Here is a 27812-nt window from a genome sequence, read left to right as displayed (position 1 = left end):
CAGTCAATCCAGGTTTGCTTCAAATGAGAGCAAGAATTTCCTGTTTCAAGGGCATGACATACAATATAAGAACAAGGGAATTGAGAGTAGGTGTATGAAATTTTAAAAAAGGATTTAATATTGAATTTTTAAATCTTTTGGTTAAGCCTCTTTTAATGCAGGGAAAACAGTTTCTCTTCTGTTCAGTGTTGGTTTTGACAATAAAATATGGTATGGGAGGAAGGCCAGCTCCTCTGCCTGCTATTGCAACTGGTTGTGTTGTTTGTACCATGAGGGGCGAGGTAAAACTGCTGTGTGAGGTGCAAGTAGCAGGTGCAGAGAGCTGTTCTGAGGGCTGCGAGCAGCAGCCTTCCCCAGCAGAGAGCTGTGTGCTCTGGGCAGGCTCAGCTCTGTGCTCCCATCTCCACGGCACAGCATCGATGCTCACAGGGACGATGCTCTGTGAGTTATTTCAGAACATCACAACTGCTGCATTGCTCTCCATTAGCTCTGTTTGCTTCATGTCTTTGATCTCCCCATTCCTGATGAAGAGTCCCTTGTTATTTGTTAGCTTTCTTGCTAAGACATTGAAATAATTAAGTTATAATAATAGTTATAATAATTAAGTTAGAATAATAAGTTTGAGATTACCTAAGAATACAGATACAGGACACATTCTAATATCATTACTTAATAATGCACTGCTTCTTTTTGGAAACTGATCTAAAATCACTCACAGGGGTGATTTACAGTATGATGTTTTTGTTCCCAGGTGTGTCATTCAGCCAGTCCTTTGTTTTAGAAAGTCCACCTGTCCAAGGCTGAGCACATGGTTTGTCACATGAGATTTCAAAATGGAATTGCTGTCATGGATGAACATTGAAAATGCCATACTGCTTTATTCAAAGTTTCTGTCTACCCTGCAATTTCATAAGGCCTTTTTACTGCACTGAGTGTGGTTTTGGTTGGTTTTACTTTTTTTGCTTGTTTGTTTTTGCTTTGTTTTTTTGGGGTTTTGGTTGGGTTTTTTTTTTTTTTTTTTTTTTTTTGGAGGGGAGGTGCATTGTTTTGTTCTGTTTTTTCCCAAACAGTGCCGTTGGAAAGAACTTGCAGATATTAAAAGAAATAATTATCAAAAATGCCTCCCTCAAGCACCAAAATTAAGTTCAGAGATTTGAGCCATAATAAAATGGAACATTGAGCTCTTAACTGACAGAATAACTTTTTTAAACTATTTTTTTAATCTCACTTTTATAGCATGTTTGTACCCAGTGTCAGCTCTAAAGCTCTACGTGCACACAAGAGCTATGGGACGGTCAGAAGTGTCTCAAAAGACAGTGTGCTGCTTTTGGCTGGGGTAGAGTTCATTTTCTTCACAGTAGCTCAAAGGGGGCCGTGTTTGGGTTTGTGCTGAACACAAGGCTGGTAGCACAGGGATGTTTTAGTTACTGATCATCAGCACTTGCACAGAGTCTGCCTCTCACCCCACGCCACCTGCCTGGGGTTGCATGTGAAGCTGGGAGGGGACAGCTGGGACAGGTGACCCCAGCTGACCATAGGAACATTCCATACCTTACATTGTCATGCTGGGCATATAAAGCTGGGGGAAGGAAGAGGAAAGGGAGGTGTTTGAACTTACAGTGTGCGTCTTCCCAAGTAACCATTACACATGATGGAACCCAGTTTTCCTGGAGATGGCTGAACATCTGCTTGCCCATGGGAAGTATATGTGTAAGAAAATAAGTTGAATTTAAACATGAATACCTTTTTATTGTTCTTTAACTCCATTTAAAATGAAGTATCAATACAAAATATAACAAAAAAATCCTAATTTTGCCAAATATTTTCACTCATCTCTTGTTGCGAGTGGCTTTAGAAAGAATGTATCATTTGCAGAATACAGTTCTGTACTTAAACACATCTCACCCAAATCATTCATGGTTCCTGCTGTGTTCTGTACTTGCTCTGTGCAACATTTCCTTGCCTTAACATACCTTTGCTCTTCTGCTGGAGAGTAGAGCCTATAGTGTGGACAAGGATCAGCTGTAAGGCTTTACCTATTCTTGTTTCTTACAAATTTTTTGTACTTTGAGAATTGTGCCTTAGCAGTTACTTTCTGTAGTAATCTGTATGTAGTTTACTACCTTTATAGTATGGGTTGATTCAATTATTTTCTAAAGTCCTTGGAGTCTGCTCTGAAATACAGGACATGGAACAGAAACAGGATAAAGATGAATGCAGACCTGCATACTTGAGAGATGCCTCATCAATAGAATCAGCCTGTTGCATGAATAAAACCTCATTAATACAGTGCTGGTTTTTCTGAAGGGTGGGGTGAGGAAACCAAAAACAAGCCATGGAAGGTTAACCAAGCATAGCAGGTGTTTTTCAACATGTAGCCATGTCCTCAAGCACACTTAAGCAGCCAGCCAAAGGGTGCAAGGAATTGTGTTTTGACCTGCTCCAATTCTTGTTATCGGGACATCTCTCTTGTATGACGAAACTGCAAGTAGCAGGAAAATTACCGGAACCAAGGAAAAGAGTTGTTTGCTCTGAAAGTTCAGGCCATTGGATCTGGTAAGTTTTCATAAACCATTTGGCTTAAATATTAACTGTCTTCATGGCACATAGCTGCCCTAAGGAGCTCTTGAGTTTCTTCTGTTTGCTGACGGACTTGCTCAAGGAGTTTGACCATTTGGCTTTTTCTGAATGCTAATGAAAAGTCTGGATCTGAAGAGAAATAACAGGTGTTATTCAGATCCAACCTATTTTTTGCTATGTTCTAATGCAGATGCACAGAAAACTTATTTTTCAGGTTAGATACAGTTGGTTGGTGATTCTTATTACAGGTAAGACAGAAAAATACCACACAAAGCACATACAAATTCAGTTTTCATCCCTAAAACCATTCAAGATTGCTGCTAAATTCTCCTGATCCAGACGTATAAATCTCAGTTGCCAAATTCAGCCTTATGCAGCAGCTGCCTATCTAGATGTAGTGGGGTTTTGGCTCTGGCTCTACATACATAAAGATATGTGCAATATACAGTTATTACTACACTATAACCCTCATAGGTACTCAGTTTTATCCAAAGACAAGAAGACTAACTTAACCCAGCATAATATTAAGTAATATTAATGGACTTTGAAGTATGAAGAGACTTCCCAGCTTTACCATCAGCTAATCATGCAAATTTTTTATTTGCTTGCTTCATCAAAATAAACTAAAATCACATTTGAAAAACTTTTAGGTTGCAAGCAGCAAGGGTCAGACGAGCCCAGGCACGTTCCATCCGGCAGTATTGCGATTTTATTCCAATAAGTGCCAAAAGTTCTTATATAGGATAAGATTTTCCTGAAGTCCCATTTCCCTGCTGTTCTGAATGCCTTTAGTTTTAAAGCAAGCAAACAAAATCCTCCTGCCTTTATTGGGAGATACTCTTGAAGAGCTGCTTAAAAACATGTAACAGCTACCCTTGAGATTATTCTGTTTTCTTAAGTGAGCAGAGCTAGTCCCTGGAGAAGTTTGCACTGTCAGTGGTTGGACTCATCTTAGAGGTCTTTTCCAACCCTAATTATTCTGTGATCTGTGTTACTAAGCAGTGCCTGTTTGCTGCTGATGGGTGCAGGCAGCCTTGGCAGGAAGGACGTACCTGCTTGTAGTCTGCAGAATGTGGAGATGCCCAGCTGCTGAAAACGGACCTCTTGGTGGGTAAGAAAATTCTTGAGGTAGGCTTGAATCTCTTCAATGTGATATTTCCACAAAAGCATCATTTTTTCTGCGTAAATGGGAGAAACACTGGAGATCAATACAAGCCTTTAAGCACTTTGAAAACTGATTTTTGTAACATTTCACCTTCAGCTAAAACCAACACTACTGCAAAGACTGACAAGTGACTTCCCTGTATCACAGCTTCTGATAATACTGCTGATACTTCCAGTAAATAAAAAGATGAGTGGGCTGCTGGGAATCTGATCCCTGTGCAAGGGGCCTACTGATTGACAGTGGTTGGCCTGGTAGCTGAAGCTATCCATTAGATGATTATGCTGTTGGATTCTGTTCACTACCTGAGAGAGAGTCTGCTCTGTTGCAAATCCTCAATGCTAGAAATGAAACAGATTTGCATTTCCCTTAATGGGGACTCACCACACATTTCAGTTTTTCTTATGTCTAATGTCTAAAATCTAACTATACCTTTCTAGAAAATGTGGCAAGTATCATCAGAGCAGCTTTTTCTTGCAAGTCTTAAAGGCTCTCAGCTGCATGAGGCAAGTATTTAAGCATAAAACTGTTTTCTACAGGTAAAAATAATGCTTTTTTATTCTCTTTCATTGAAACTTGAAAAAATTTGGCTGCATTCTTAAAACTACTTTACTTCACTGCTCCTGGTAATTTAGTCTAGAATTATATCAGCAGGATTTGGTTCAGTAAGAGATTTTTCTTGCTGGTCAGGAAGTAGAGTTATTCTAAAATTTTGGAACACAGCCTCTGCTGTCTGTGGGGGATGCCATCGCATTTTACATACCGAGAAAGAAGGTCAAATGGCAAGATATAACCTTATTTGAAGTGACCCTTGTCTGAAACACATTCTCATCTTTCCCGTGGTGAGGAGTATGTTAATGGTCTCCCACCTTCGTACTGAAGCTGTTTGCAAGGATCTCAGAATTGGCTATGGACCAGCTCTGCAGAATGGCAGTTCTTGAAGAAGGCAAAACCCATGTAAATCAGACCTTTATCTGTGGTCCACTTTCATCCCTGGAGTTTCTCATGCAACTCAAGACTGTTTTATTTCAAGGGGCACTTGTACTCTGAAAAATTTGTAGACACCAAGTGGGGGGATGATAGAAGAATATTTAAGGTTGTTCAGTGCCTGACAGTCCTTTGGGAAAAGGCTAATTTCACTGCAGACATCCATAAGTCTCTTCCAAAGCACAGTTAATCCTGTGTGAGTTACCATGACTGATCATGTGCTGGATGATGGAGGCAGCATGAAAGGAAGGCTCAGGATGTTCCAGTTGGCCAGCCAGTCTCACCAAGCACCTTGTCAAAGGTTCATCCATCCACTGGACCATGTGTAACATGGCTCCTTCTGGAAGGCAGAAAGGTAAGAGAATACTCTCTAAATAGGAAATCCAGTGTCAAAGAAATGAAGCTGAGAGGTCTGCCAGAAACTGCTGAAATGGTGAATCCTTCATGCAACTGGAGAAGCAAAATAAGTGCTGAACTTGGTTAATAAGTACGTTTAGGTTGTTAAAAAGGGTGATGTTCTGAGGTTATGCTCTCAGTAAGGTAAGGCCATGGATTTGGCTCATATTTTGTTGGCTTTTTGTTCTGCAAAAATGAATCACTTTATGTGCAAGATCCACTCTTGGCCCATTGGGCTCAGTCTGTCCAGCAGCTACTCCAGGAGTGCGCTCCACTCGCAAAATTAAATGTGATGTGTTGCCAGCTGCATGGCCATCTTACCAGATAGAAGAGATGGCCTGTGTGACAGACAATATCCAATGCTAGGGCATGTTGGGAAAATTTACACTCGTCCTTTCTGCTTTAAAGAGTGCTGTACCTTTGATGAGTGCCAATTTGGTATCTCTGATGAAATCCATGTGCGAAAAATGTCAAGATATAGACCTACTTTGTATTTTAGTCTTTTATATCAGTTTCTGCAATGATGAAATTATTTCAGCCTGAGAAACAGGGAAATGTTACAAATAGAAGAAGACAGGCCATGTACAGCAGTGAAGTTCAGCAAAAAAAAAAAAAAATTAGAGTAAAGAATTTTAAACAGTTGAACAAAAGTGCAGACAATGGAGCCCATGTATCCTGCCACTGAATTGGGTTTTGTTGTTGAAACTTACAATGAATTTAAAAGGAAAGTCTTGGGCTGTGAGATGGAGCTGTGCTCCATCTCCTGTTAGAATTAATAAAGGACATGAGCACTTCTCTGATTCAGCCCTTGATGGAGGGTTGCTGCCATACCTTGCTTTGCTAGCTCAGCAAGGCAGGATGTCACGTAATGGAGGGAGTCTTCCTGAGTGTCGGTCAAAAGCAGGGTCTGGAGGAGACCTTCGACACAGCGGCTCTCCGTGATTCTCTGCCACAAGAGAGAGAGGCATATTTAGCACTTCCATTAGGGTTTAGTTGTGTCTGGGGGCTTCAGAAGTACTGAGGTGAAACCATCAATAATGGAAATGTCTCCTCCCAGATCTACCACAACCAGGTGAAAACACCTTGGATTGTTCAGAGATCACCTGTACTGGGATACATATATTATAGACTGAGTTGAAAAGAGATAGGAGGCTTAACTTGTGCTGACCTGGACTAAAAGCAAAACATGAGACCAAGAAATGAGTTCTGAATGAGTCAGCTGGAGGTGACTGGTTGCTAGTGAAATTGAATCATGAAGTCATCAGCCCTCTGGGACGTCCTAACAATGGAAGTTGCTCATGGCTCCCTAATTGAGCTCAAGTCTATCAGCAAAATGGAGTATCTTTTTCTGATACTCATTTTATGCTGCATTTTTTGCTGTGGTTTTTTAATTTGCTGCTTAGAGGTTCAAGGTGGATTTGAGACTGCTGCTTTTCAAGCTCCCACACTCTGTTTCTGTCCTGCTGGCATAAAAACAGTACTACCTTTTCCTCTTGTGCCAAGGACTTGTGTTTTAGGGAGCATTCCTTAGAATTGATCCTGGAAACCTGGCACTCCCACTCATGTCTGTTTATTCATTTATGCAGCAAGAGCTTGATACTCTCTATACTATAAAGCTTTATTGAAGATAAAGCAGGTCCCAGCTGATAACAGCATAGAGTCACAGAATTTAAGTATTTCAAAAAAAGACTATATTTGTCAAACTTTGAATGATGGTCCATTTCTATTCCTACTGTGGGCCTTGATTTTCAGGGAATCTAGTTTCCTGCAAAACTCGCTGTCACAGCTATTAGAAATTTGTAAAATTCTTATCTTAGTAAAAAACCCTGTCATTTTCCTTCTGGCTGGTTTAAATCTCTGGAACTAGTAGTAATTGTATTGTGAACAAAGGGGGAAATAAAGAACTGAGTCTTTAAAAGTGTGTACTAGGAAGTGGAACAAAGCAGAGGTGAGGATTTGGTGGGGTTTTTTCCTCATTATTGATTGCTACTGTTGGTACTCTAAAAGGCAAGGAGAAAGAAAGTGCATCCTTGCATATGGATTTTGAAGCAAAGTCAAGCAAGAGAGATCTTTATAGCATTTTGGCATAACTAGTATCTTGCCAAAGAGGCAAAATGTGCATCAATAGCTGGGGTTCTGTTTCACAACAAACAGCAGCTGAAGCATGAGAGCCAGGAAATAAAGATTCAGTTCATATCAGACCTCAGATTTTCCTGAACAATTCCTTTAATCAGTATGAAATGTTCTTTCTTGAACTTTTTATACCTATGATGCAGTCAAATTAGGTAACCACATCATTCATTGCAAAAATTAGATATTTATTATTTTAATTAGCTGTTTTGTATTGTATTGGGAAAATATGAATAGAACTACCTTTCATTATGGTCCTTTTATTCATATATTCAATTCTGTGTAAAATATATAGCAAATTGGTATATGTTTAATTACCCACAGCATTAATTATTTTTTTAATGCTGATTTGACATAAACACAATGGCAACCTCACAGGGTACAGTTCAGTGACAAACACTGTGTACCTACCTGTCTGTTTTTGGAAAGGCACAGGTTTCTGATGATGCAAGCAGTATGTCCAACAATCACAGGGTCTGTTTTATGTGCTGCCAGTAACATCCCCAGGCTCTGCAGGAGCTCAGCACATGCCAGAGTGTCCTGAGGAGAATAACCAGTATCTCAGTATCCAGTGTGGACAACACAACGCAGCTTTGCAGTGAGCTACGGAGAGATTGAACTTAGCTCTGCAAGAAGAGCATTAGTTTGCTTGTTTAAACCAAGGGTGTGGCTGGGTCCAGTGCTGCTTCTCTCAAGTATGGTCTGATTGCACTGACTGTTGAGCACTTGCTATGGAAGGCTGGAGTCTTCAAGATTGTGTAGTTTATTGTTGTTTCCATCAGATGCCTCACTGTGGTCATTGCTAGTCAGGGGAAGGACGTGCAACCCTGACTGGAAGAAGAGGTTGTCAGGGTTGCTGTGGAAGACAGAACTACATGGTGAAGTAGCAGCAGCAGTGCATCCTTGAGTAGCTCAGCAATTTACCTAGCTACAACAATGGGTTGTATCTTTAGATCAGTTTGTGATCAGGCCCCTCTTCAGTAAACATGTCCTGAACAACATCTTCTTTCTATGCTGTCTGATGATATTTTCGAGGTACTTTGCTGGGTATCTCTCTCTGAATGTAGCCTTCCTCCAATTACCACTAATATTATTTGAATCACAGAATGACCTGGCTTGGAAAGGACCTTAAAGATCATCTAGTTCCAGCCCTCTGCCATGGGCAGGAACACCTTCCACTGGGCCAGGTTGTTTAGAGCCCCATCTAACCTGGCCTTAAACACTTCCAGGGATGGGGCATCCACAAATTCTCTGGGCAACGTGTTCCAGTGCCTCACACCCTCACATTAAGGATTTTTTCCTAATATCAAATATAAACCTACTTTCTTTCATTTTGCAGCCATTACTCTTGTCCTGTAGTATCAGATTGGAGTCTGGATTACTGCACAGGTAGTTACCTCAATAAAATCCATATGGATTGAGGGAGCACTGCTGTGTGTAAGAGAAACCTGACTTCAACAGAGTTTATTTTAGGTCTACAGTTAAAAGCAAAAGATTTCTTCTTGGGAGTGTTTTTTCATTCAGTCTCCTTCCCTTAGGAATTTAGGAGTTTTTAATGCAGTTCTTCTGTTTGTTCCCAATGAATTGTATAATTTGTACTGCCTGGAAACTGAGACACATTAGCAAGGGAGTTCAATATAAAACAAATCATTAGTCCTATACACAGCTGCAAAAAATCACATAATTCTCAAACCTGTGAAATATAGGAACACTAAAGCAGTGTTGAAAAGCAGATGTCTTTAAAAGTTAGTTTAATCTTTCTTTTGCTTAGGCTAAATTGCAAAAGTGTATCTTATTTTCTTTTAATACCAGCTGACATCTTCACTTAGCTCATTTTAAGCACTGTCACAACCAGCAATCCTAAAATAAGACAGGAAAGTAAGTTGAAAGGGCAGTTCTTCCACAGGGCATTTAAAGAATCTTATATGCAGACATGACAGTAAATTTTCCTTAGATTTTCTTTAAAGGAAGAAATAATATAGTTTTAGATAATCCAATTAAATTACCACTGATTACTGTCTTCTACGCTTTTGGGGCCAAATGTCCTCTTTTCTACATAATCCCATCAACTATGATACCCGTTTTGATTTGCTACAACCTGAGAGGAGGAAACTTGCTATGGATTATAAAGGAACTTTCTAATACATAATGACTTCCCTGCCAAGATATTTTGTTTATTTAGAACCTACATTAGCAAGTGACAGTACTTGAATTTTGCTGAACTTCTTTTTTTGGCTGGAATATGGCTGAGATCCAGATTTTGTTTTCTGGCTCAATTCTGCACAGTGCAAGAGAATCACGAGAAAACTGTGAGTAAAAATAGATTGAGTGGTTCAGATGGATATTGATCTAACTTCTCCCAAGACTAGAATATTAAAAAAAAATAAAGGCAAGGAAAAAGATTCCAACAGCAAGTGTGCTTACAGTTGCAGTGCTGCACTCATACTCCTTACACAGGGATTTCTTGACAAGGTAAATATTATCCCATTTACCAGTTAGCAAAATGTCAAGGCAAAGTTATTTTGTACCTGGAGTGGAGATTCAGTGGCACCCTCTGGAATAGACAGACCCTGACTTCCAGGTCTTTTATCAAAGGAATTTGACTTAAAGGACTGTTTTCTCACAAAGCCTGTTTCTTTAGTGTTTCAGGGTTGGGCTGTCCTTGGGAAAACTGAATAAAATTCCCTCTGCAAGAGGGAAGTTTTCCAGCCCTTGCTGGGAATCCCTGTCAACAGCCTGACCAGGAGATTGCAAAAAGGGGGATGAAGCAGGGCAAGGAGCTCCCGTGAAGCATTCCTGGGGGTTTGCTTCATGGTAACTAAAGGGCAGACAGATCCTGCCCCATTGTATCCTGGATAGTATTTGTAATAATTCAAGCATCACTTGACTTGGTTGTAAAGGTTAGCTTTGTTCAGTGGTTTGTTTTCCAACAGTTGTTCCCATGGAGAAGTCCCTTTTTCAGTCACGGAGAATTCAGCCTGAGTTAGAGAAAGAAACGTTGAAAAGACTTGAAAAGCAGGCCAGAAAAGGCAGAGAGATGGGGAGGCAGGATATGAATACAAAGAGGTCAGACTCTTCTCAGAGTGCCCAGGGCTTGCTCGCACAAAGCAGCAACATTCAGCAGTCAGGGACAGCCGTGTTTGCTCGCTAAAACAAATTCAGAGATGTAGATACTTCTCACTGGGGAATAAAGTGAGATGCTTTGCTTTCCAGCCTCCTGCTACTGACCCTTTTTCCCTTATGAAGGATGGGCTGTTTCACCACTGGTGTAGCGAGGCTGAGTTCGCAGTGTCTTTGATCCCACTGATCCTGACCACGTCTCTTTGTGGCCAGGGATTTGAAACACTGGTAAAGACAAGTTTCAGGACCAGGGAGAAAAGGATTTGTGGGTACTCTTTCCGGGGAGAACAAAAAATGTGAATGATGTTTGGAGATAAGAAAAGCAAATCTGAGTGAGGACCATGTTCCAGCATAATGTCTCCTACTGAATAACACATTTACTGTGCAAATGGCCTTCAACTAACTTAATGCGTTTCAATTGTAAGCTTGTTGAGAGCAAATTGTGTTTTGATTCTATGAGGTTTGACAGTTTGACAATCAATGAGGATGTTCTGTGCTCATGCAGCCAGTCTGCCTTGAGTAGATCTGTGCTCTAGTTGCTGCTTTCCCAGGCATTGAGCTCACCCATTTTCTCATCACAACCCAGAGGTAGGGGAGATGCAATTTTGGTTTGCATACAGACAATTGTTACACACCAAGCTTTCCAAACCCAGAGTAAATTCCCAATCAGGCTGAGTGTATTTCAGACACAAGAAGCACCTAAGGCCACCTGAAGCTATTCAGACCCTGTCACTGCTGCCTGAAGCAATGTGGCTGTAAAGGTTCTCACATAGTTTTGCTCTATGCACGCAAACTTTGACTAACTTCAAATGTTGTTGCTAGCTTAAAACACTTACCAAAACCTTTCACATCTATGTTCTTATGGATGTCTTTAATTACTGCAAAGAAAAGTTCATTTAAAAACGAGAGTAATCTGTCAGTACTTGCCATAATTTAATTGTAGTCAGACTTCTTCATGTATTTGCTAGTGTTGCACTATTAATGGTGATGTTTACCCTGAACATGAGCAAAAGAATCGTTCTGTAACTTACGACATGAGGATACACAGTCCTGGTGAAAGTCCTAATGCATTAACTAAAGATAAACAAGATTTCAAATTCTGTCAGTCCCCCTTTTTGTTTTGATGCTAATTCAAAATATGTCAATATTCTACAAATGCACTTTTGAATAACACTGTCCATGTAGGGAGTAACATACATTTGCTCTTTGTTCTGCACTTCTGCACTTTAAATGTGTGCTCTAAATTAGTTTCTCTGCTTTTCAGTGGGTGGAGAAGCTCTGTAGCCAAGAAATAACTTCCTTGGTTGCCCTCATGGTGGCAGTCTCTCATGGTGCTGTGTTTTTCCTCCCCCCATTCATCTATCTGGGGACTGAGGGGACGAAAGAGAGTTGTGAGGAGTGCAAGGCAGTATCCACATATGCAACGGCTCTGACACCCATCTGCCCCTCTACTCTCTCACTGGTCTCTCCTTGGGATCCCCCTCAGCACAACAGATAGCTCCTCAGGTAGTTAATGATAGTGCAGATGCAGTAAATGAAGCCTGGTTATTTTGGGTAGGAGAGAGAAGGGTTGGGAAGGCTCCCAGAGTCTCTTGGCCATTCTCAAATTGCATTTCATAGGCTGTTTTGCCATAACAGAGTGTTACCCCTGGTGGTGACCAGAACGAGTCTCTCTCCTCTGTTTTTGGGAAATGAACTCCCATACCTGGTTGGGTGAGTGCTGGGAGAGTATCCAGAGCAGAGCGATGGAGGCACGGCGCACGTCCTCGCTTCCAGAGGCCAGGAGAGAGCACAGCTGGGGCAGGACATTCTCAGCAACCATCTCAGCCTGGATATCCACTGGCATGGGAAAACAAAGGAGGTCAGGGCGGTTCAGAGCACTGCAGGGAGTAATTCAGGCTCTGACTCAAAAAGTTGACTGTTGTATCAAATTAGAGGTGACCTCCCCATCTCCGCGCAATGGGACAATGCCACATGTTCAGTTATAAAAAGAAACCCTCATTTGTTCTGCCTCCTTTTGCTGAGGGATTAATACAAGCTTGATGGCAGAATGTAGGTTTGGGCACCCTCAGTCTGTGTCTGAACCTCAAAAAACCAAGTGAGGGCAATTTTCTGACTGTCATTGGCATAAGGCCAGGTATGAATGTGGCAGCTTCTGCTAACAAACAGAAAGACCTCCCAAGCACCACCTATCTTGCAGAGTTTTGGTTAGCCAGAAGAAAGCCCAGCCATCCTACTGAATTGTTATACCCCACTTGCTCCTGCAACCTCAGTGAGTGCACTAAAAGGCAATGCCAGAGCAGCCAGCAGATGGAAAGGCAGATCTAAAAGGTCAAGCAGACCGGGTGTTTCAAACTCATCAAGGAGTAGCACAGCACTTCTTTTGCTCTTAACTCCTCTATAATTGTGACTGCTTGAGAATTAAGCAGCTCTACATTTTTTAGATGAATAACTCTACCCTGGAGTCTGGGACTTTAGCACTGAGTGTGCCAGTCCTCTGCCACTGTTTCCTGAATATGTCATAGAAATTAATCTTGGACATTTAATAGGGTTTTTTAGGAGAATGACAAATGCATGGGAGAAAATTATATTTAATGATAGACAGAATCATGCCTTGGAGAAGACAGGTCCCCACTCAATAAGCAATTTCAGAAGACATTCTGTCCTAATTGGGTTTAATGCTTAGGAAATATGGAAAGAAGGAAAGCTTAGCAACTCACTAAGGCTCTGTACATAAGCACACCTCTGCTGTCTTTCTCACTTTCTCCAGATACACCCCTTGCTACCTGGGAGCTCTAAAAGAGATTTAGTGAGGATATGCACTGCACCTTCCTCTTCCCTTAACATCCAGTTAAAATGTAGAAAATATCTCTTTGCTTTTGATAGGAAAGGTTCCCAGCCCACTGTGCTCACTCTGAAAGGCAGAGAGAGATAGAAATAGTTTGGTTTCTTTATCTCCAAGACATTGCTTACCACTGGTAGCCAAATTTCTTAGGCAAACACATGCCTGGCTTGAAACCTGCTTGTGCCAAAGAGGAAAACCAAAAATTAAAAATGAGAGAGAGGAGGAAAAAGAGCAGTTTCAGTAATGCATGTTCTTGCCTACTGCACACAAAATAAACATGACAACACTATTAAGCTCTTACATTATCTTCAAGAGTATGTTTTGGCACATGTTTTTTTTTCAAAGTTTTGATGAAATTTTTTTTCAACCTCCTAGTCAGTCATCCTATTGTTGATGAAGAATGGGGCTCAGATGTTGGCTTTATTTTAGAACATCTGATAAGTTGTAAGAAAATGAAGGGAAAGAAATTGTCCCATTTGCTTTGCAGTTTTTTTCACCTCCCTTCTACAAAGAATTTCAAGTTCCACCAGGAACTGTGGTTTCTTGAAGTTTCCTTGATGTGGCTTCCAACAAAGCAAAATTCTCAAGATGTCATCCTTGAAGCCATATAGTAAAAGTTCCGGATACCAAAAAGAAAAAAAACAAGTAGCACAACAGATGTGTCACACAACTTCTGTCACACACACAATGATCAAAGACAGAGCCTGGACAGGGCACTTCTCACATGATGTTTCAAGTTAATAGCATATCCTAGTCTAAAGGAAGTGTCCAGGGCTGTAGAACAACTTTAATAATTTCCCTTTGCGTTCTTCAATCATTGACCTTGTAGAACCCCTGTATTTTCTATTGTAGGTGTCTTTTCTCATGGGAAAGATGCTGCATAGGTACCTGTACAGTAGATGAACAGAATGATGTGAGGCTGAAACTGGAAGCCCATGTCTGTAGCTCTACTTGGATGCTAAGTCTTTTCACAAAGAGAAAGCTACAACTTTACCTTGTCCACAGAAGAGGACAGGAGAGAGATCAGTGTCGGCAGCAGGAATCTGTCACTGGGTCTCAGCAAGGCTTTGTGGTGCTGGACATTGGCTGCCACGTTGCTCAGGAGAGCACAGCTGTAGTACTGCAAAGAACCAAGAAAAAATGCAGACAGAAAGGTCAGGGTGGTGACACACTGAAGAGAATACAAATAAATTGGAGCAATGCTCAGATTTAAAACCAATAAAAATAACATGCTTTTTCATCCTAAGGGTGTTTATAGGATTGACACAACATGCTGTAGCTGCTCCAGCAATCCTGCTGGGGCGTGTAGTACATTCATTAGGACTCTGGCTGTTTGGGAACGTGCTCTGCTGCTGCAATGACATTGCTGCTGGCATCTAAGTTAAGTCATCTGCATCTATTGTATTATATGTTTACATTGATTTACTCAAGCTGGATGTAGCTATTGCCCTAGCATGCCAAGAGATCATTTCCAAAGGATCGAACCATTAATGCTAAGGAGGACTACGCATATAAAATTATCTATTACTAGAGAGGTATAATTAGAAGATGTTGAGCTACAGAGTTGGAAATTTTAAGATGTGTTGAAGATTGCAATGTAAGCTGTTTTCCATTACCATCTGTATGGCAGATTACCTTTGTCAAGTGGGCAGTTTGCTTTATCTCTTTGAGTGACCACATTCACACCTCCCTCGGGAGGGGACATCTGCTGATAACAGACTATGAATGTCACTGTATGACTGATAAGAACTATAACATCCCATTGTGAGATGCTCCACCCAGAGGGAGGAGCTAAGCATTGCTACCCAGATATAATCCCAAGGTTTTTGAGACACCAGCACGGCTTTCTCCACGGGATTCCCCAGAGAAACAGCAGCTGCCTCTCCTTCCACTGGATCTTCAGGGGTAGAATACATCCTTCTCTACAGATTCCCCCTGCTCCAACAGAACCACATCTGATACTTCAGGAGAACTACAGCCACATTTCCAATTGGACTGCCACCAACACCCTGACCCACAGGGTGTCAGGTTGGGTTCTGACTCTGTCAGTGTTGTTCTAGTGTACTGCATTGGTTATTTTATCCTTTATTTTTTTTATTTTCCCTATTAAAGAACTGTTATTTCCTGCTCCCATATTTTTGCCTGAGAGCCCCCTTAATTTAAAATTTATAGCAATTCGGAGGGGTGGGGAGGGTTTACATTCTCCATTTCAGGGGAGGCTCCTGCCTTGCTTAGCAGACTCCGCTCTTTCCAAACCTAGACAAGATGAATCTCAGAGAAATCTAAAAATGCAGAAACAGCTTGCAGAAAGCAACTTCAGAGAGTCCATCCCTTCATAAACCTAAAAAATCTGAGTAGACATAATTAAACTAATGGGGCAAAAAATTTTGTGCTACTCAAAGGACTGAATAAACAAACTAGCAGAGAGCAAGGCTTACAACTCTGATTGCTAGTTTATTTATCAGCATACTTTTGCACTAAGACGAGCTGTCTGCTGAGTGTGCAGAATCACAAACAGGTGTCTGTGATAGGCATAAAATAGGATGTTTTACAGATATGTACAACAACAAGAAAAAGATCTTTTCAAGTTGTCTTCTCAGAATACCTTGCTTAGAGTGGATGATCAAAGTTAGGATGCAAAAATACCCCAAACAAAACAAAAAACCAAAACCCAGAGGAAGAGACCTATCTGCATCATGTCTGATGATCTGAAAACCACAAGAAGGTAGCCACATAACAACCCTGTGCATACATTAATGTGTGCTGGCAGAATAAATTTTGGATCACAAACTTTCTCCTGTGCAGTGAGACAAATTGGGTCTTTTAAATATATATTATGTGACTGAGCTGAGTTTCACCAAGATGCTCTCCCATGTTTCTCCACTTCACTAGAGAAACCATTCCTCCTCTCCCCCTTTTCATTTCTGCATACTGAGGTTTGTGCTCTCCTTACAGTCATGATGTTACTGTTTTAAAATCTGACCTATTTTAGTCATACCTGGACTTCTGAGTCAGGAGATTCCAGCAGCAAGGCAAGAACTGGTAGGGCTCCTTCCTTGCATAGAACTTGTTGGATTTTCTCTGCCATTAAAAAGAAAAAGTAAAAGTGTCTTCCTCCTTCCCTCCCTCTCATCTGGAGGCACCATTCAAAAGGGATGTGCACAATTCTTGGGTTCTAAAGAGTGCTGATGTTGTCCAAATATATGCCAGTCAGTGTGACTGGAAAGTTTATAATTTAGGGCTTGTGTAATGCAGCAGCATGCAGATATTTTAGCAAAAAGACTAGCAGGCTGTCTGACTAAGATTTTGATAGTTTTATGCTAAAAACTGCTCTGAGAATCTGAATTGCTGGAGAAGCTGAAAAGCCTCAGCTAGGATCTTCACTATTATTTCTGTGTTTTAAAACAAATTATTTAAAATATTCTGAATAATACCAGAAATGTAATAGCCAACTGTATAAGTTCTTGCCAACTGTTTCCTTCCAGAACACAGAGTTCAGAGATGTTACTCATGATTTTATAGTTTAGCTCTGTGGAATAATGGTATCATCTTGGTAGGTGAAATTTAATGCTGGTTTGTTTCAAAGTTAATTATGGTAGTCTACACATAATTGCAGAGGACCAAGTACCACTTTTGATAAAGCTGTTTGCAGATATTCCAGAAGCCTTTAATGTCTGACTCGTGATAGTTATACTTAGCATATTCCAGCACTGGGTTAGTCAGAACAAGCAAAAAGTTCCTAAAGCTCAACTTTGCTGGATAAGCTCTTGAGATTGCTTTAAAGTACACCAAATGTCCTGCTAATGTTTTAGGCCAAAATGTTTCTTTAACGCATAGCTATTTTTTTTCCTATTTCTTTGACTGATTGTTTAAATATTCTTACACTAGCCCCTTGGATTTGAAAATCAAGGTTTTTTGTTTTGGTACTAGGCAAAAAAGGGCCTGTATAAGCTAAACTTAAATCATCAACCTGTGGTACCAACATGAATGCCATTTGAAGAGGAAATAACTTGTTGCTCAGATATGCTTTTATTCTTGCCTTAAGCTTCAGGATTATTTTTCTATCAGAGAGTTTTCTTTTGGCAACTCAGGTAAACCATTAGTCCAAAAGTACCTGATTGTGTGAGGTTCAGAATAGCACCAACTGCATTTTGCTGGACTCTGGGATCATAGGAATTGGCAAGAGACAGTAGGGGTGTAACTCCTCTAGCAGCACCAATAGCCTCTCGGTTGGACTCTGGAGAAAAGAATCAGAGAAAGAAAGAAATATTTACTGCCATTTTACTGTGAGCCACAAGCAGGACAACCAGCAGGACTATCCCTTCCCTGATTTCTCTGCATGCTCAAAGGAAACTTAAAAATTCTGAGAGCTTAACAGGAAGGAAACCAATTCATGATTTCTGGATTAGCCATAAATCACAGCTGGTTCACAGCTGCTTTTGGTTTGTTACTACGATAATTAAAATATCCTTAAGATCCTTTAAACAGGTTAACAGAGTGTTGTACTTGCTTCAAACCCTTGGTATGTCTGGCCAACCTATTCACAGTGTGATAACCAAAAACCACTTCATTAACTGCAGGTAAGGTTTAATTAATTTAGTAGGGTATGTTCAGGGCCAAGTTCTTTCTTGGAATTTCCCTGTATTACTCACTTGACATCTACAAACGGTGCAGAGGTTTCTAAGGAAATTAACAATATTTATACACAATTTAAACAATGGCCAGTCTATGGAAGTTTGCTGAGAGAAACATGAAGCAGACAGAGCAAATAAAAAAAAGGTATTTGGATGAGATCAAGTCTTCAGGTGCTAACTAACTTTGAGAGTTATGAGAACAAAGTTGCTAGTTTTATACCTAAAACCTATATAGTGAGGAACTGACATAGATTAGCCAGGATGTTTATTCAAGTATAGTTTAGAGAGTATCAGTTTAATATTACAGGACAAGTAATTTTCTGTCTTCCTATAAGTATATACTCAAGTAAATAACTTTTATTCTGAAAAAAATTGAGAAAAATAATTGTTCAGGGAAGAGTAATCTATTTAAAATAGCTTTCCCATGTGGGAAGCTATTATTCTGGTGAAATATTCTGGTCCCTTTCATAGACAAGCCCTTCTCTAATCTAATCTGCCTACATACCATTCTTTTGTTTCCCTCAGTAGAAGCAGAAAGTCTTTTGTATGACTCCAATGGGTGTGATGCAAACTACTCAGGTGAATAAAAAAGAGAAGTAAAAAGATTAAGGAAGAATTTAGATATCACTGGTTCCCTTATTCTTGTACACACTATACTCCATAAATGTTTGTAAATGTGGAAAAGAACCTTACCTTTGAGAAAAGGGATTATGAACATTTGGACAAAACTTAGGCAAATTCTTTCCTCTATCAGATAGTGTGCCTGAACATTTGTTTTACCAGTTTATGATTACAGACTGGATGGGGAGATCTATCTCACCAAGATGTGTAACTCTTGCCATCTCTGTATGAGACGTGGCAGGCTAGATCACCTTTCTCTCCTGGACCACTTGTTTATCTTAAAAAATGCAGTCCCTCCACTGATGCCACTGCAACCACTGACACTCCTTGGAAGGCTTTTAGAAAGAAGCCATGTGTTTGAGACACTACTCTAAAGTGGGGAAATCAACATCTACTCAAGCTGTGTATGAATAACTCACTAATTTATAAATCCTTTCTTTCCACTCTCTGACATTTGTGTACCTAAAAATTCTCATCAGAACAACTTTGAATGTGCTTTACACTCAGCGCATCCTCCTTGTTTTAGCTTAAAGCAGATGTTCAGACCCCCCTAAACCCCGAACATGTGAACATTCAGTTCTGAAGTACTCTGAGTTCTTATCTCAGAACTGATTCACTCACTTTCACTCAGTGATTAAAAAGCTGCAGATAATTGCAACTATGCATGTGTCCTTTTGCTGCGTGAACAAATGCTGGTGTTGGAACAAACTAAGCTTCAAAGATTTTTCATCTGAATGAGTTAGTTTGTTCTTACTTTCAGCTCCCTGTTGCAGCAGGGAGACAACCCAGTTTACACATGACCTGCAGTAACATGACCTGCAGTAACACTGCTAAACAGTTTCACTCTGTACATAGTCTTGCATGCTTGTTGCAACAGAATTAGACCATTCTTAGATGCAGAATTTTAGTCACCTTAAAGCCATCTAAGGATCTTCCTAATTTGGTTGTGCTTCCATATTTATCTCTTTTGCATAAATGGTCTTCCTGAAGGATATGAATGAACAGGATACTTTTCTCAAGCAAACACTTAAAAATACCAGAGTCTGCAAGCTAAAATTAAAATAAACCCTGGAGAATTGCCTCTTGCTTTAGTCTCATTGCTGTGGTATCTAAATATAGTCTGAAAAACAAATAAATGGATCCAGCCCATTTGAATTCTAGTTAAACTGGGACAGAGATCCTCAACCCTGATCAAACACCAGGGAGCAACCCAGCCTGTGCAGGACTGCCTACCTCAATGTTCAGCTCTGAAAGCTCTCTGAGTGCTTAATTTGGAGTACTTGTGCTCAGAAGGACGGTGGCACTTAAAGGAGTGTGCAAAAGCAAAAGAAGACCACAGGGAATGAAGGTAGCCTGGATCTGCAGTAGCTGAGGGTTCCCTCCCTGTATTCCAGGTCAGACATCTAGAAGAGTATGAGTGCCTTCAGGACTAAGTAACATCCTTAGATGCCCAAACAAATCACTTTCTCTGTGGACTTTTAAAAACAGGTAAAGGGACATCCTTCTGTAATTTTTAGGGGCTTAAGTTCAGTGATTCTACACAAAGAAAGTCCTTCTAGAGCCAAGTACCTAAAAGTTTAGTGATGCCATGCCTAATCAAGACATTTAAATGAGGCAATTTGCATTCCACACAAAGTAATGTAGCATGTAGAATTTTTACCCTGACAATAATATACAATGCTTAAAAATAAGCTCCTAAGGGAAGAGTGTTTAAAAACCTGAAAATAAAACAAAAAAGTGGGATAAAATGCAAATCAGCACTTTCATGTGGTTTGATCCTGCTTATCCACTCCTCCTTTGCAACATAAATACTTAAATGAGAAATTAACACTTTCATCATGCTTCCCTCAACCTTCTGGGACATCAGACTGCACCTTCCCAAGCTGGAAAAGGAAGCTGGCTACAAGAAGAGAAACAAATGTCAAAACACAGCTTTTCTAAAGACTTGTACACGGTTTGTACAGGAGAACTACGAGTTTGCACAAGGTAGAGTAAGACAGACTAATATGATAACCTTTCTTTTGGTAACTGTGGCTGAACTTACCTGTCTGGATACCAGGAAAATATTCATATCATTATATGAAATATTCATAGTTAAGCAGAAGGTGACAAATGCAAATAGTACAAGATGGATAAAAGCTGCTTGAAAGCAAACTGCCAGAAATTTTGCTGCATGGAAATGACCACCTGGGAAGAGGCTACAGATGGAATTCCATGAGGGCTAGTCCGTATTTGCTTTGAACCAGAGAGTTAACACAAAGATGCGAATGTAGAACTGTCGATGAGTGGAGGACCAGAATATCTTACAAATAGCAGACAAGTTAGAATACTGAAGCAATGGAAACAGAATGAAACCTGTACAAAATGCAGGGATGTGCACTTGGAAACGTGTGGTACAGAGCCTTGGTTACTTGGTGTCTGCTGGAAATAGCAGCAAAGGAGGAGCAAGCCTAAGTGATTAAGTCAGCTGTAGGTTGACAACATCACCATGGCACAATCACCAAACCTGCAAGTGTTACCATGAAATGTACCACAAAACATATTTCTGTATGTGCCACAACAAAAGGCACAGCTGAGACCCCAGCTGAAGTACTGCACGTTTCTGGTGACTTCTCTTTCAGAAGAGATGAATGCAGACCAGAACTCCTGTAGCATTTATCTATATCTTGGCACTGTAACAATGCCTGAGGCCTGTGGTATCATGATATGGCACATGCAAATGCTGTGTTCCATTCCTGGAACATATCATTTACACCCGGAAGGATCTGAAGATGAATGGAGAGTCACACTCACAAGAGGAGTCTTAAAAGACCTTGGCTTTCTCAGTCTAGTAAAATGAAGAAACCTCATAAGCACAGACATCAGAGGGACAGAAGTCCTGAAGCAAAAGCTAATGCAGACATTAATTAAGATAAGCCACTCATGAATACATTTAGGATGAAAATCATAAAAAGGTTTGTAATCATAAGAGCACAAAGGTAATAAACACTGAGAAAAATAACTGGAATGTCAGGAGGTAGAATTTATGATGTGGGAATACCAAAACTTGTTGCTGCATCTTATGACTTTTAAACCAATTGCAAATAGGTTGTTTTATCTTAAAATATGATGGAAGAGTTGAATGAATTCACAGCAGAGGATAAAGGCAAAGAGAACACTCACCTGAAACAGCCAAAGTCATGATGCAGGCACAGGAATTACACTGCACAGTGGGATCCTCTGATTCAAGCAGATCCAGAATTGGCTCAAGTAAACCCATTTGGACAACTAATTCTTTGTCAACTATTCAAAAATTCAAGAAAAATCGACAAATAAAAAAGTAAGCAGTCAGTGATTTTGTGGAAAGAATACATCATCCATTGACTGCTTTGGAGATCTACATTAAGATTATACAAAATAGAGCTACGATAGAAACAGCCAGAAAGCCACACTCAGTCTCCAGCTAGGTTTGCTCAATTCTCCTTCAGATGCATGAAAGACTGTAACAGATGTTTGGAGGTTTTAGGCCAGAAGGTCCCAAATCAGGTGAATTTTGGCAAGAGCAACTGCAGCTTTCCAATAGGTTCACAACTTACTCAGCAACCCCGCTCGCTCCTTTCTTTAAATATAATTTTTCTTTGTAAACAGTGACATGATATTATTTGCAGCAAAATCCTTAAAAAAGAAAGAAAAGAAAAAAGCTAACTTCACTGAAGACTGACCCTGTCTTCTGCTATTATAGGACTGCAGGATGGAACACTTGTTGTGGCCCGGGTGACCAGGAGTGCAGTAGTAGGAGCAACAAGGACTCTGCTGATGAGGTGTGGCATGTTCATGCCCTGTCTATCAACATAAACTTTATTGGGAAGTTATTCTTCTGCATCTCCCAAATTCTATCTCAAGTCCATTTTCCCCTTTAGTTACAGAAGCAAGTGAATTATACTAAGCATTTAAAACTTTTTTCCTCTGCAAGCAATTTAAGACTAAGGTCCAGTTCATAAATAATCAGAAAATAAACACTGTCTTGTACACAGAGTTTACTTCTATTAGCTGTATCCATTGGTTGAAAGGAAAAATGTCTGTAGATCCAAGAATGAGAATAGAATTCCCACACTGGCCTGGGAATAATCTATCAGCCTTTGCACACAGATCCAAGAACTCTTGCCCCATTATAAAATGTAGCTGGAGGGATCTGATCTATCTTGGTGCCACCAGAAGCTCTGTATCTTGCACTCAGAATCAGACTCACACTTGTCCTATGAGGAACACAAAAAAAAGGAATCTAGATTTGCATAGAAGTGCCCACCTTCTATCTGAGTCTGGCTGAACAGATACTTCATCACCTGAAGAGAGATGTGTCATTAATTACTCACTATTTCCTTCCAGCAGGAAGTTGACAAGGGACAAGGACGACATCTGCTGCACTTCCAGGTCAGCAGAACGTAGTAAGGCATAGAAGGGTTCCAGATGTTCCACAGGCAGGGGGATGTTCACTGCAAGAGTGAGAGGAAATATTCATGAGTCCCACTGATCATCACAGTCACATTTTTCCCTTGATGGACTTAAGCCTGAGGTGCTCCCATACACAGGAAGAATTGTATTCACCTTCATTAAAATTCCACTGCTACTAGCAAACAGGGCAAGTTTCCTGAAGAGGTTTTGAATAATCAAGTACTTTGAAAATACCATGGGAAGGGAAGCAGTGTGCCTTGCTACCAAACAAGTCATTCTGCCTCACAGCACATCCTTGCCTTGTGGCCACCTGCACTTTTTATCCAGCAAATAATACACAGGATAAAGCTATAATCCAAGTGACAGAATATTCTCTTTGAAGTAAAATTAAAATAAACAAATAAATAAATTGCAACCGGCTTATTGCTAGTATTTTTTTTTTTTTGTAGAATTCAAACTCTTCCTGATATTTTATTTGGGATATCTAGGCTGACTCCTAATTATTAACAAACTACCTCAAGAGCCAAGTGCTCCCACAGAATATTTGGAACAAAGAAGAGTGTGTCCTTCATAACTTTTCACTACAATCTATCTTCTGGAGCATTGTCCTTTTTTGTATATAATTTTTAACATTAACTGTTCACTATGTCCATTTCCTTTCACCATATTTTGACTGTGTTGCTTTCAGGAGATTAAGTATACACTAACTTTAAATACTTCGGGTTCTGCTGAGCTTCACTTAAGTGTAACAATTTCATAAGTAAGAGTCTTTTATAATTGTAAGAGATATCTCCTTATAGCAAAACCAGAACTGACTCTGCCTATGTGGCAATGACAGTTTTCCATCTTCCTTAGCAAACAACATGGCATGAAAGCAAAAAAATAAACTTGCTTAATGAATCAAAAGGAGTTTCACAGTTTGAAATAATATTTTTATTTATAGTTACACAAAAATTTTCAAATGCTTACTGAGAGAACTTACTGTGCTGACTCACGTGCAAGTAATAGAGCGCAGCCGACTGCTGCAAACCTGGATTTTCTGAAAAGGATAAGGTCCTCAAGGCTTCCAGAGGGTCCTTTCCCAGTGGAGACATTTCAAAATCTAAAGATGTAAAATGACAGCACAGGCTTAATTACATCTGTAAAGGGTTAGTTTACAAAAAGAAATTAAAATTTAAAGCCAACCAAACACATAAGGATTTTTGTACTCCATAAAACCCATCTATCTTTATTCATGTTTCCATGAGCAGAAGCAATAGATGAACTGGGAATAACCTGTCCTTGGCAATGCCTCTTGTAAAGCTCATAAAGCTAGTGATTGGAAACAAGATAAATTATAACCTTTAGACACATTTATGCTATCTAATATAAATGCAGGTGTTCTTGTTCTCCACAAAAATCTTTACCTTTTTCTGAATCTTTGTTAAAATACTGAACACGGTGTTATTAGTTAAGTAAGAGTATATATTTCTAATTTATGTTGTATTTCTACATATATTTATAAGCATAGAAAGAGTATATATTTCTAAGTTACCATATCTGAAGTTCACTGTGTTTCCTGTCTTGGGTATTGAAATCAGGATTTAAAGGAATAGCAACGTGGACTGCAAACTGGCTTGCCTCAGGCTTAAATTTCTAGCATGAGTCTACCTTTTCTCGAGTATGATAGCTCCCCTATGAATAAACCAGATGTTCAACAGTCATCAAGCAATAGCAGTCATGCATGACTTCTGTAAGTCACTGCATAATATAATATGTGGAATGGAGCAGCAGAGAGGAAAAGGAAAGGGACATTGAATGAAAGAACAGAGTTAAAACGGAAATATGATTGATCAACTGGTGGAGCACACAATGACAAGATATATTTTCAGGCAATAGATTAAAGCTGTGCAATAATGATTGAAACATTTCTGTGAAAAGTATCTAGCTATTACCTCCCACGAGACAAAGAAATGTGAGGGATGTGAGAAGCATGAGTGTTCATGCCTCACTGCAAAACACAGCCAGTATCTCAAGCCATTAGAAGCTGCTGACATGTCAAGACTAGCAAACTCCTACCCTCAGAATTAGGCAAGTGAGCTTCACAGAACTGCTTCATATAAAGACAATTTTTAAAAATAATTAGTAGTCTACACAAAGGGAAGGACTCGCCTGTGTGTGCAAGGTTTTAGACAAAAAACCCAAAAAAATCTCTTCATGTGGTTTAATTCTGCTCCTTTCACTATCTGGACCTGAATCTATCTGATTCTTCTATATGTGGTTTTGTCTGGGAGAGGGATAAAACTGAAACCACTCAAAATCTTCACCTGCTCAAAATATCAAAATTTGCTGCCCTGGTTAACAGATGAGTGTGATGATCAACCATGAAGTGTCTCCTTGCACCCAAATTGTCCAAATGTTGTTTGCTTATTATATTTTGTTCCTATTTATTATATTTTGTTTATTATATTTTGTTTATTATATTTTGTTTTGAGGATAGGCTTGCTCCCTCTTGGAATAAAATACAAAGGTGAGTGTTAAAGTAAGAGGGATGTGTCTTTGTTCTCTTTGTGAGGCTTCCCTGCCTCCATTTGTCTAGGCAGTAAGATCTGGCCATCCAGACAACCAGATTGGTTCTGCTTCCTGGGTGCTGTATGTGTCCTGTCATGGACAGTGGGACCTCCTTGAAACCCCTCATTGTCATGGGTACTGTTGTCAGAGAAGCCCTAGGTTTCCTGCTGCTGTGCCCCAGCTCCCATGGATCCCAGACAGACCAGAGTTTTGAAGACGGATCTCAGAGAGGAAAGGATCTCTCAAGAAAACACACATTTAGTGTTTTCAGGGAACACCAGTGGCTGCTACAAGGAGCTATTCTGGCCTCCCCTTCATTACATCTCAGCCATCAGCTGTGCAGGGACACTGCCAAGACAGTCTCCCATACACTCAGGAGCACGCTGGACTTTGGAAGAGAAAGTTCAGCCCTGGAAGATCTCCACTGTATAACAAGCTGAAAGATCTGTCCCTATTCTGGACAAGAATATCAAGATTTAAACCAGGTCTAAAGGTGCAACAATCAGTGAACCTTAGCAGCAGCACAGGACCCACCACATTCACTGGATAATGGCACCAGCTTGTTGTATACCAACTGAGGCTAATCCACACACGTTCCCAACTACCGGAGTCACAGCAATTATTCCACAGGTTGTTCCATGACAGATCATTTCAAATAGAATTAACCATGTCACATCAAGGAAAAATGTCTCCTGGTTCCCCTTACAAGATTGTTTCATGTTCCCAAAAAGACAAGTAAATGAATAGTTCCACACCCTTCACACAAACCAAAGTAGGGGACTGTGCAATTTTGTGTAGTAGCTTTAGCCCAAAGCTGTTAAACATAAAATATACCCAATTAGTAGTGAGACTCAGCAAAACCAATCAAGCAGTGACCCCTTTATCTTGAGATAAGGACTATTTTTAGATTGGACAACCAACAAAGTACACTCATTCAAGATGACTGAAGAAGTGAAATAAACAAGATTTCCCATTGATATTGTATCCTAGGACAGGACAAAGAGGATATCACAAATAGAAAAACAGAGGAATTAGGCAGATAACCTGTAAAGCAAAGGAGACAGATGAAGAGTTATGGATCTGCTTTGATTCAAACAGAATCCCACAATTGTGATTAAGCCTGATGTCTAAAACATTTGCATAAAAGCACAGTTGCTTGGAATCCCGAGAGCTCAATGATGCTTGTCCCAGGGTGACTTTGATCTTCCTCATGTATAGCCCAGACATTCCTAGCATAAGTCCCAGTATTCAGCCAACACAGTGGTGCACAACTGTGCACATCACACTGTGATCTGCCCACTCACAGCTCAGTACTCATGCAGCATCCAGTCCTATCAAAGCCTATGTCCAAAAGTTCTTTTTGACTGACTTCAAAAAAGTAACTTTAATTTCCAGAAGGACTCACTTTTATGAAACACATTTACATGGGTTATATATTAAGAGTGGTGGCAGAGCAAGAAAGCTATTGACCACTTCTACCCAGATCCAACTGTTGCACGACTTGAGCCCTTGGTGTCCTGTACTCAAAGAAAATGTTCTGTAAGCTCTGGCCTTTCCTCATCATCACCGAGCTGCTCAATGCCATACCAGAGCAGATCAGATTGCAATTTGCTTTTAACCCACAAAATTAATCCCCTTGCTCTTTCACAATCCTTTAGAAAAAGAAAGTCTTCTTACCTGTTTCAATATGCTGCAGAAACTCCTGTGCAGTCACTCTCTCATGAGGCTGTAGGATGGGCTTGTACAGCTGCCTGTTTTTAGAGCTGTTCTGTTTTAAGCAGGAGCAATTGCTTATCAGAGTTAAGCATTCCTTGATGCCTTGCACCAAGTCAGAGGACATCCTCTGAACAAAGCCTATGAAGTCCCGCAGGAGCTGCATGCATCGTCCACATAGCTGACCCATTCTTGTTCCAGCTGCAGCACAAAGCAAGAAGTAAGGGAAGGAGATGGAAACAAAAGTTTCTTCTCAATTTGTCAGCTTTTTGCACTAGCTTGCCTCCTCACTGTTTGTTCTGTCTTACAGATATTGACACCACACCATGCACAGATGCTGTAAGGCAGACAGACTTCTGAGTCCAAAAGAATACATTTCACACGGCTGGTTTCTGTAGATCTCCTGAAGTTCATAAATTATTATTATTATTTAAAATGAGTGCACTGGAGACACACCTTCCTTTCATTTGAACAGAAGTAAGATAATGACCTAAACTCATTTCATAGAGAGCAAATGGAGCTTAGGTTATGGATCATCCACCAAAGCCTGTATGAGACTAGAAAACTCTGGGATAATGCAACCTGTTTTTGTAAGGCAGCTTTCCACATGAAAGGTAGGCACCACCTTGTCTGCATGTGTACA

The 27812-nt window shown here is 40.1% G+C and overlaps 1 protein-coding gene across 1 annotated transcript; it reads right to left on the bottom strand.

Moving 5' to 3' along the window:
• Positions 1-1126: 1126 nt before the first annotated feature.
• On the bottom strand, positions 1127-27812 carry LOC102074785 (uncharacterized). The gene is made up of 14 exons (XM_026794847.2): positions 27134-27812; positions 23889-24008; positions 22828-22947; positions 21638-21757; positions 17335-17457; positions 16219-16301; positions 14215-14340; positions 13349-13394; positions 12081-12214; positions 7667-7795; positions 5957-6071; positions 4935-5069; positions 3633-3758; positions 1127-2709 (listed from the first exon to the last, which is right to left on the bottom strand). The coding sequence occupies exons 1-14, from the start codon at positions 27357-27359 to the stop codon at positions 2588-2590; spliced, it is 1725 nt and encodes a 574-aa protein (XP_026650648.2). The 5' UTR covers positions 27360-27812; the 3' UTR covers positions 1127-2587.

The sequence above is a fragment of the Zonotrichia albicollis genome, chromosome 3 (genome assembly GCF_047830755.1).
Source record: "Zonotrichia albicollis isolate bZonAlb1 chromosome 3, bZonAlb1.hap1, whole genome shotgun sequence".
NCBI classification, from domain to species: domain Eukaryota; kingdom Metazoa; phylum Chordata; class Aves; order Passeriformes; family Passerellidae; genus Zonotrichia; species Zonotrichia albicollis.
The sequence above is the reverse complement of the archived record's forward strand: the minus strand, read 5'-3'. Positions and strand labels throughout refer to the sequence as shown.